The sequence below is a fragment of the Watersipora subatra genome, chromosome 10, assembly GCF_963576615.1.
Source record: "Watersipora subatra chromosome 10, tzWatSuba1.1, whole genome shotgun sequence".
Classification (NCBI taxonomy): Eukaryota; Metazoa; Bryozoa; class Gymnolaemata; order Cheilostomatida; family Watersiporidae; genus Watersipora; species Watersipora subatra.
In genome coordinates, this window is record NC_088717.1 from 18990192 (window position 1) to 19001197 (window position 11006).

At 37.1% G+C, this 11006-nt stretch overlaps 1 protein-coding gene across 1 annotated transcript in view; it reads left to right on the top strand.

The window, feature by feature from the left end:
* The window catches only part of LOC137405912 (rotatin-like), a 42444-nt gene extending 35444 nt beyond the window's left edge, over positions 1–7000 (top strand). Inside the window, exons 25-29 of the mRNA XM_068092376.1 lie at positions 911–1125; positions 2834–2987; positions 4383–4499; positions 5738–5847; positions 6351–7000. Of these exons, the coding sequence (XP_067948477.1) occupies positions 911–1125; positions 2834–2987; positions 4383–4499; positions 5738–5847; positions 6351–6503 (749 nt within the window). The 3' untranslated portion in view covers positions 6504–7000. The remainder of the gene's footprint in view (positions 1–910; positions 1126–2833; positions 2988–4382; positions 4500–5737; positions 5848–6350) is intronic.
* The last annotated feature ends 4006 nt before the right edge of the window (positions 7001–11006 follow it).

Here is an 11006-nt window from a genome sequence, read left to right on the forward strand (position 1 = left end):
GTTTGCCTCTCTTGTTGTTAGATGTTAGCGTTTAGCACTGGTTTGGTGCATACAACTTTATCAGGGTTGTCTTTTCGTGCAATACTACATGTGAAAAAGATTGCTGGTATATGTACTTTCGTTTACAGATGATAAAGCAGGTTTTTATACAGTCATATCTTGACATATTAGCTTAATGCTTAACTGAGTTTGTATGTTGATTCACTCATATTTCAAATCAATTTTCCATATATAAAATAACTATATACAAGTTAATCTGTTCCCACTTTAAGAAAAAACACTTAAAACAGGATATTACAATGAAAAAACATGTGTTTAATTGATGCACTTCTGATTTTATGATCTGCATTAAAATGTAGCATTGCGTACAGTACTGTATGGGAGTTCTTATCTTCAAACAGATGTAGCCGCTAAGGGCAGTGTTAGAGAGACTTCAAGGTGACACGTTCACTTCGCTACACTTTTGTGACACCACGTAACATAAACTTTAATATTATCTTCTAGCTTGGCTTTTAGACTCGCTTTAGCCAGCCATTATAAATCCTTTTTGATCTGACGACAAAGACCGAGCTGTGGTCTTTGTCTGACCACTGACCACCAAGACAAACTGCTGTCTTTGTCTGCGAAAAGACTAAGCGATGTTGTTGTTGTCTGTGGCCTTTCGCATACTCAGCCACCTAGCGGCTGCGTCAGGAACTATCTTGTGTGCTCATATATCAAATTTGTCTCGGATCTCGTAGCAAAAATATGTTTGAAGTTTTTCTCGTATCTCACATTTCTCGTATGTCGGGACACTCATATCTCAAGGTATTACTGTACATGCAAACAGGTTTGTGATTTCTTTTTCTTAGATTCAGCACTGTTCTTGCATTTAGATGTTTGCTAGCATATGAATGTATGCACATTGCAGCGTGTCGATACATGGTGTGCACATCGGTCATATCTTGTCTGGGGATGAGTACAGACAAACAGCAGACGCAGTCCAACTCTCTCGCTGACGTCCTTGTACGACTGACTCACACGCAGCTCCATAAGATGCACATCAACTTGGATATGCTGACGAAACTTTTTGAGCTCATGGCTAATTTTGCCCTCTCATCCGATACACTCTCAGCCATATGCAAGGTGTGTTTCTCGCTATGACCAATGGTTAGTTATATAGCCATTCTCTATTCAAGAGGGAATTTAAGCTATAAAAAGTTGGCACGATTTCTACCGGTGTTCACGCTTCCGAGGTTATTCCACCAATCATCCGCAGTTTTATAAAAGCACCTTGATATCTTTTATTCTTGAAAGCTGGCCATGAAATGTACTGGAAGACGTTGTGGTGTCCGTGAACAGGAGTGGTGTCCTAGATAACACAAATGTGCCGTGTATAATTGTCTATTATTATGAACAGGTAAACCTCTGCTTACGATCATCTCGACATATGAATTATGTGACATAAGAGCGAATAAGAAATTTATGCAAATAAATTTCTTATTAAAGTCTTGAATAGTTTCACGAAACGTTTCAATTCATTCTCCATCACATGGGTTGGCTTTGAGGTGTTCAAGTAATATTAAGTTCTGCTTTATACCTTCCTTCTTTAGCTTTGAAATCGTGGATCACAAAAAAGATTAGAGCTAGTCGTAGCAACAGAAATAAGGCAATGTTTTCCTTGAAATTAGAATAACAGGTTATAAAAAACATAAGTTAATCTCTTCGGAACAATTCTTTACAAAAATCTCGGCATCGGGAGGAAGAAGAGAAAGCAATGCGGAAAACCGAATGCCTGTGATGAATAACAGTGGAGACGTAAGTCGAGATAATCAAAAACAACATTTAAAAAATCCAACATGAAAATTAAAATTATATAAATAATTTTTTTTAATTTGAAGTTCACATAGTCAGTTCACAAAGTAAGAATGACTAGATTCATATCTCAATTGTAGCTTCTACTTGCGGACTGCCATTCCTCTGTAATTCCAAGGCTACACCTTAATTTGTCTGTAATTTTATTTTACATGGTTTTATATGATGCATTTGTTTAAATGCTACATGTGCATGCATTTATCAACAAGTTTGTGAGTTCTGGAACGAATTAAACAAAATTCAATATGTTCTTATAAGAATATTTGCTTCAACATACGACGATTTCAAAATACAAGTTTATTTTGAAATGAATTAACTTCATAGGTCAAGGTCTGGCTGTAGTTAATCATTTTATAAAAGGAAATAGTTTCTACTGGCTGTGGTATTTCTCTCATTTCACAACAGACGCAGATATGTGTACATGGACTAGGAATGTAGTGATGGGTATTATCTTTGTGTAAGTTTTTCCTGTGCAATTTATATGATCAAAGCCAAGGAAAAGTTTAGCTGTTCCAGCATTGACCCCCTCAGTGTTTTAGCTCGTGGAACTGTGTTCTTTTAAAAACCAGATAAATCTGGTAAGGAACTTATGATGAATGACCCAATGAACCCAATGAATTGAACCATTTTATAGACCAAGTAGTATTTTTACATTTTGGCTTGATGTATTTAAAAAATATCATTTTTTTATCATAGCATCGAGGGATGATGTAATAGGAAAATTTATGACCTGTCCACTATCTGGTCAAACTGAACATTTGTTAGATTATTAGTTCAGGGCTTAGATCATGTGAGTTCAGAAAACTATGGTTAATATGACAGTGCATTGTGAAGAGTTCTGTATTTTTTTCCAGTGTTAGTTACAATCAAAGAGAAAACATCTCTTAGTTTGTATTTCTTAGAGAAGTTTGTGAGTTTTTCTAGTAACAGCTGTCAGTCTGATTTGAATTCTTGTTCTTGACTCACTCGTACTTTGTAGAACTCCTTTGCCAATGGCTTTGCTACATGCAATGCCCAGCAGTCTCTGAAGAGAAAACCTAAGGTGCAAGCGGCCTTGACAAAGCTGTGGATCCAGTTTTATCTCAACTTGTCTTATTCATTGGAGGGTCAAAAACTCATTCTAGCTGTCAAAGGTTTGTATGGTATTTGAAGCTGTTTCTGCTGACTGTTTATTTGCATGAATGAGTAATACATGCTAGTATCAGAAAAATCAAGACTATATAAGAGATATCAGTAGGTGGAGTTTATGGTTGGAGTTAGTAGGTGGAGCTAATGGTTGGAGCTAGTAGGTGGAGCTAATGGTTGTAGCTAGTAGGTGGAGTTAATGGTTGGAGCTAGTAGGTGGAGTTAATGGTTGTAGCTAGTAGGTGGAGTTTATGGTTGTAGCTAGTAGGTGGAGTTTATGGTTGTAGCTAGTAGGTGGAGTTAATGGTTGTAGCTAGTAGGTGGAGTTTATGGTTGTAGCTAGTAGGTGGAGTTAATGGTTGTAGCTAGTAGGTGGAGTTTATGGTTGTAGCTAGTAGGTGGAGCTAATGGTTGTAGCTAGTAGGTGGAGTTAATGGTTGGAGCTAGTAGGTGGAGTTTATGGTTGTAGCTAGTAGGTGAAGTTTATGTTTGTAGCTAGTTGGTTAGCCTGTCTTGACAAACTGTTGTTTTTGCGAAGTTGTCCCTTCGTCGAGCGGGCGAGCAACACAACAGCTTGTCACAAGACGTACTGCACCTGATGCATCAGCTGCACTTATAGGGAGTTGTTCTCTTCCGTCTATGCGGCTTGGCTGCGATGTTATGTAGGTCGCTCCATCGGTAATCATAACGAAATTCGTTATAAAAAACGTTGCAATCTTTTTTTAACATAAATTTTTGCGCGAAATTCATTATGATTACCAATAGAGCGACCTACATAACATCGCAGCCAAGCCTCATAGACGGAAGAGAACAACTCCCTTTCAGTGCAGCTGATGCATCAGGTGCAGTACGTCTTGTGACAAGCTGTTGTGTTGCTCGCCCGCTCGATGGGGGACAACTCCGCTAAAACAACAGTTTGTCAAGACAGGCTATTAGTTGGTGTAACTAATGACTGGAAGTGATACGGAAGTTCTTAAGCTATTAAGTGGAGCAAATAGTTAGATCTGGCAGATGAAAAAAACATGTGTTAATAGATAGAGCTAGGAGTTGGTGCAAGCAGGTGGTCTGTGTGTTACTGTTTGAGCTAAGAGACTGTCAAATTAGTTAGTATTTCTGATTTTTAGAACTAGCTAGCAATTGCTTCTAGCAGTTTGTACTGTTGATAATGCTAATAATTGCAACTAGTAATTCATGTAGTGATTAGTTGAGAAATGTTTACCATAACATGATGCAAGATATTTTCAGACCCTTCCATGAAACATGAAGTTCACTTCTACTTGAGACAGCGGAATTCTGTGTGGTCTTTTTAAAGTTTCGTGCAACAGCCTGGTGCCTTAGGCACTCAACTAAATCCTCTTCTGGTTGGATGTAGCATGAAGTAATTCCATCCATTTGCTTTGCAGACTGGGTTGTTTTACTAATCAGTCAGCTTGATGCTGCCAATGATTCTATCAAGCATATGATACTGATCATCCTCTACAATCTCAGTGTTGGCTGCCGCAGCAAAGTTCTGACCAATGGTAAGTAATTTTACAGGAATCACTCTTTTCCGCCGATTTATTCTCTTGTAGAATCTTGTGCAAGTCCGAATAACCTTGAGTAGGTAAAATCGTACTGTATATTACAATTGCATTGTTTTTTCCGTCTGCATAGCATGTTCTATTTGTATAGTATGATTTAACAAAAGAGGGATTATAAATTGTTGCGAGTCAGTGCTTGTCACCAGAGAGTTATCAACATTAGGTGATATTTGTTTATATGGTATACTACCAGTTTTATTATATTTGTCATGTGGACCATTCGTGAGGCCATTGGATGCTTAAAATATACAGCTAGCATGAAGCTATTCTATTCAACTCAAACAATTACTCCATTAAATGTCTTCAGGCACCAACTCATATATGGACCACCTGCTATACAACACGTGCTTAATGTACCAAAATTTGGTGTTTTATATGTCCTTATTCATTGTTCTGGTTTTTGTCAGAATGGTGGTCGTAAGTAAACTGGGTCACCTACTGTTAACCTATATAGATGTGTGCTCTCCTGAGCCAACCGTACGGTCTGTATCAACAGAGCAAATGGTTTGACTCTTTTTAAATCCTTAACACTTCTTGGAAATGCTAATAGTATGTGTACTAGTGTGAGGAAAGGTAAAGTATGACATTTTTGTATGTTTTTTAAATTGTTTGAGCATTGATAAAATGTTTTGATACTAGTTGAGCATCAGCAAGTCTATAATAAGATCTGAACCATACGCATCTTCGTAGTTTATTACAGTTTAGGAAAACAAATTATGTTAAAAAACATCATTATTTCAAATTATTCCTTTTTTATCGAGCATATTTCATTTATGCGATTCTTTGTGAATGTTCTTGCTTGTCACGGTAGTTTTGCTGCCATTTGTTGGGGAAAACCACTTTTAGTTCGTGGAGTTACAGGTCAATGCGTGTTATGGTTGAACACAAATCTTTAAGCTATCTGAGTAGGCTGCCAAAAAATATTTTTACATTGCGTGGAGGACACATTTGAGTTTTGTCAGCTTTTCAAGCATTTTCAACTCTTCGGTAATAATTGCCACTACTGTAACTATATCAACTCCGAGATAAATCTATGTCTAGACACTGTACCACTGGCAGCCATCAATAATTGTAACTACTGAAATTATATTAACTCTGAGATAAATCTGTCTAGACACTACCACTGGCAGCCGTCAATAATTGTAACTATATTAACTGTGAGATAAATCTATGTCTAGACACTGTACCACTGGCAGCTGTCAATGTGCTTGAGAACTCTACCAGTTCCTTGATGACAATGCTGTATGCTGTGGAGATACTGCAAGCTTTGGTTTATGACAGCATGAAGGTGAGGAATGTGTTATACTAAATTAGGGGTTGTGGTACCTTTTCGTAGTACTACCTGTAAGGGTCTCTTGTTGGTTACATACTGAATACAGTAGTAACATCACCTATAAGGGTCACTTGTTGGTTACACACTGAATACAGTAATAACACTACTTGTAAAGGTATCTGGCTGGGCACATGCCGAGTACAATAACAACTTATCTGTCAGTCCAAACCATTTCTGTTGATTTAGACATGGTCGGTCTATGTTAGGTTTGAAGGCATTGACTGTACCTTTATTGAGGGATTCTTCAAGCTAAATAAGGTGTACTTTATTTGTTTCCGTCTCCTTCACAAGGCATCAACTTCCCGTATATTCTGTTACGGGAAGTTCGATTCTATTTCACATCATTTTGAGTTTGTTCTCAAAACTACGCTAGTCAATTTTGCTTCAAGTTAGAAATTTTCTGAATTGGAAGTTTGCTATACTGTACTCATTTTGTATTCACTACGCTAACTTTACAGGGGAAAGCGGTGGTTAAAGGTCTGAGCATTCCAGAGAGACTGGAGGGAATAATCAGCGAGTGCAAACAACGACAGATGAGATGTGACGCTGTTCAAGATTCCGAGTGCCTTATGAATTCTGTGCAACAAATATTGATCACCATTAGAGAGTAGCCATTTTGTATAGTATCTGACCTGCAAACCGTCCATTATTTATTGTTAATAGCTGTTTTAGTATGGTGTGCATTGCTGTCTTCCTTGTGTACGCAGTCTATGAGTGTGTGAAAAAACTTGATGTATAACTAAATGCATGGTATTTAATAATTAGTGTTTCTGCATAGTGGGCGTTATGTGAAAATGCTGTTCATATTTCTGTATGCTAGAGTTGGTGAGTCCAAAGAGGACGATTGCGAACTCTTTATTAAAGTAGTTCTTTGTAACTTTTAATAGATATTTGCAGTAGATGGCTGCTTAGGTGCCTAATGACATCTTGAGCACACAGTGTGGTTGTTTTGTACTACTTGGTTTTTTGGGATTGTTGAAACAGCACCTTGGTATGTAATGACAAAACTGTTGGTGAAGAAGCATCTTGTTTTTAATGGTGTAGCTAACTATAGTGGGTTAGTCTATTGGTTTCATAGTAGTTATTTATCTTATAAACATGCTTGTGATTGTTATTTCAAAGAGAACATCTGCTTGTATGTCCATTGCTTGATCAAGAGTATCATCTGGTGAAATGCAAATCAATCCATCAAATCACACTGTGTAGGGGAAAGCAACTTCGAGTGAATATCACGATGCATTTCGTCTGTATTTATTAACGGCATGTTTGAGCATGCAAAACAGAATCATGAAAGTTCAATAAATTATTTGGCTGGTGAAGCGTAACAAAAATCAAACTAACAGCAATCGAAAAAATGCTGTGACATGGACACATTCAAAAATGTTGAGGCTCACAGCTATCAATATTCTGAAAGCTGAATATATGCGAATGTGTTTTGCAACAGATTCAGTGGTCAGCTGAATGAACAACACGAAAAGTCAGCAGACTCTCCAAAGATCTCAATTAGTTCTCTAGACAGAAGTTTATGGAGATTGCTGCCATCATGGCTGTATATCCACTTCCCACTCACATAATCGAATCTCCTTGGCCCTGAGATTGGACTGGAAAGCCAAATCTGAGCATTAGGGGTCTGCTTGTTGATGACATACACTCCAAACTCTAAAGAAGATACAATACTTTGAGACAAATCATACTGTATTTACCAACGTGTTAAAAAAAGTCTAGCAGGGCTTACTTATCCTAAATGTTAGTTAGATAAAGCATGAAGTTCCATTTGTCTGTGTAGAAACCACAATTGTAGTTCTAACATCCACGACATGACACTAATTAGCACCTTCATTAATTGTCGCAGTCAGCACTCCTCCTGCATATGTTACATCAAATTCAGGTGGGCAGTTGGGGAGCTCATTGAGTTCTTCAAACTTCTCACATATCGACTCGAGAGTTTCTTCACTCACTTGTTCAAATTCAACAGGGGTAAGCGTACTACAGCATCTGAAGTTGATTTGTCTGAACTGGTGAGTTGTGATTGGTGGAGACCTAATGAAGCTTAATGACAAGTGCCTTGAATAGAAGATGGTATGACGCGTCAGTAAATCGTAACTCCACTTGCTAGGTGTACTTTCTGTAAGACAGTGACGTTCTATGAGGTCCTCAAGTTTTCAGATCCAACTTAAAAAATTGTGCTGGGACAGTGCAAGTGATCAGAGAATATTTACATAAGTTCAAGCATTTCACTCACACAACTAAATCTCACAAACATAAAAATCCATAGCAAATAAACCATATCTAATATTGTTTTCATCAAAGCTAGCAACTAGAAAAATGAAAAAACTAGAACCTCTACTCAGATGTGCTCACACTAAAAATTTATTTGCTTGAAAACCACTGTATCACGTTGTCGTTTTAACATTTTTTGTAGTAGATCTTGCTGCATCGATGGAGTTTACGCTTTTCCCTACTCATGCTCACAGGATGTCTGTTTAGTTAAAAGCTAAACATTACAAATCGATATTAAAATGATTTGCAAAAGCATAGTAATAATGAAAACAGGATCCAAAACATGAAGATTAAAGCTGATTGCGCTGAGGTAGTTATGCTTCGCACTGAGACGCCTCAGCAGGCAGATGATCAACCAAAATCATAACAGAATTTTCTGGAACTCACATGATTGGCTACTCTGATTATCAATCCTTAAGCTTCATCGAAGGGTGTCTAGGAAAAAGTTCAGCACAGCCCTTGCAGGGTTACCATTGCTACTCAACCTACTGCAAATAATAATGTGATGGGCTTCAAGCACTTCACCAGTTTAGTGCAGGACCAACGCTACTAGCAAATCGTACGGCAGTAGTTGGAGGAAACAATGTAAAAACTTAACATTTAGGAAAGAGATACGCACTACCCCCATAAGCATGAATTTACTATACGCAATGTTATTATTTTTCAAACGTGACAAGGGCTTTTTCTTTAATACGGTAAATGCTCCTACAACTTAAATACAGTCAAACATGGATAACTCGCCCACGGATAGTTCGAACACATGGTTAACTCGAACGGTTTCTTAGGTCCGTTCCCACGTAATGATAAATTGCCATAGATAACTCGAACTCAACACTGTTAACTCGAACTGTTTGTTGCCCAATGGCTACCGAAACGGTTGTTATCGCTTTAGAAAATCACTTTATTCCAAGCCATAGAGGTAAACCTCAACTTTTCATAATTCATAAGCGTTGTTATTACCACCATCGGCAAAATATTTTTGTCGACGACTTTTCTAAAGGTTTGGTGAAATTTGATTTATACCAAACATCCGCTTAGCGATCGCCCTTCGGAAGCAAGGTAAAGTGAGGCAATCTTTGCATAAACTTCAAGAAAAATCGGCAAAAGTGATCGTGGGTAAAACGCTCAAAAGAAAAAGATGTCTTTTCTTTTGAGCATTTCAACAACGATCAAGTTTTGCCAATGTCAATCTAAAAAAGGTCCTGGCAATAACATCACCTCAAACAACAAACCAATCTCAAGTGATAGAAAAATCTCTATACTTTTTGATAAAAACGTTTTAAACTTTACATTAGCATTTAATTTGAAACAAGCCATTTGTGCTTTTGATTTATATTATAGTTTGTATATGTACATGTATCTACTAATAAATAAGTAAATACATGGACTTGTGACAGTGCTCTGATAACTTGAACGCTCTGATAATTCGAACACTTTCGCTCGGTCCCGTGAAGTTCGAGTTATCCATGTTTGACTGTATTCATTTTGAGAACATTTACGTTATAGGAATTTTATGTTATCCAAGCAATAAATAAAATACATGTATGTAAATTGCCTAATCCGTTCTAACATTTTCCCAACTCAACCCCTTTGACCCATCAAACAAGAAAAAAATAAACTTAGCGTTTTAATTTAATGCCTGTACAGTAAATATAGTATTATTGGTTTGTATCGGCAATTTTTTCTTTTTTTATCACTTTCCCTCGGTTTATGGTCCATGTTTGTGGTAATTTTCCAATAAGCTAAGGGAGCAATGTCAATTTACATCAAGTTTTTTTCTCTAGAGAGCAAGGTCTATTTTTCAAAGGTTAAATAACAAAAACACTTCATATTTAAAATAAAGCGAAACAAAAATATATCTTTGCCATAATAAAAGCGGTGTGTGTCCGTCCATCTATTCAATGCCAGGGTTGAGGGTTAGAATAAAATATACCTTTCGACGTGACTACATCTCATGACATTCATCTTGGCATATCGACACTCTAACACCTGCACCGATCGATCGCCTTCAAGTATTTTTGAATAATTGAGCAGCTATTATTTTCTGTGCTTTATCGGCAAGCCTGACGATCGGTAGCAGCACACTAGACTGCCAGGGCACTTGTGTATACGTATATTAAGGTAACCCTACACACCGTTTTCTTTCCACGTGGGGCAGGAGAGAAAGCAAAATTTTGCAGGATAACTATGACATTCTCATTATTCAAATCAAATTTGAAAACTTGCACGAAGTTGACACTTTACATTATTCGGAATCTTCTTACATGGTATGAAGCAAAAACCTTACATAAATTCTTTACGTTATGAGTAATTTACGCCATATGAGGTATACCATATTTTTGTATAATTTTGTTTTTACCGTCATAATCTTAAACCAGTGATTAACACTTACAGTCATATTAGCTAATACACGCACTAGTCTAGGGCTTCCTCGCAGTGCCGATGGTGTATATATTTATAGCTTAAACTAGAACCAAACAGTTCAAGAGCGCAAGCCACGCAATTTCAGCATTCCACTGACTGTCCATCTAATTTAATGCTAATTATTTTACTAGGACGACTAATATAAGTTGTTTAGGCTTGATGCTGCTTGTCAACCTGATTAGAAACATTTATATCTATTGAAGAATGACAATCTTAGCAGACCGATGAAGTCTTAAACAAATGCTGACGTGAGTTAAATTTTTTTATAATAGCTACCAACAGCCTAGAGAGCTCATATTTAAAAGCAATAAAACAAAATGAGAAACAGCGCCATTTGTATAAAGTAAAAGGTAGCAGTGAAGTTTTGAGTGAATATTGTGATCTAGTCAATCTAAATTACATAAAATCGA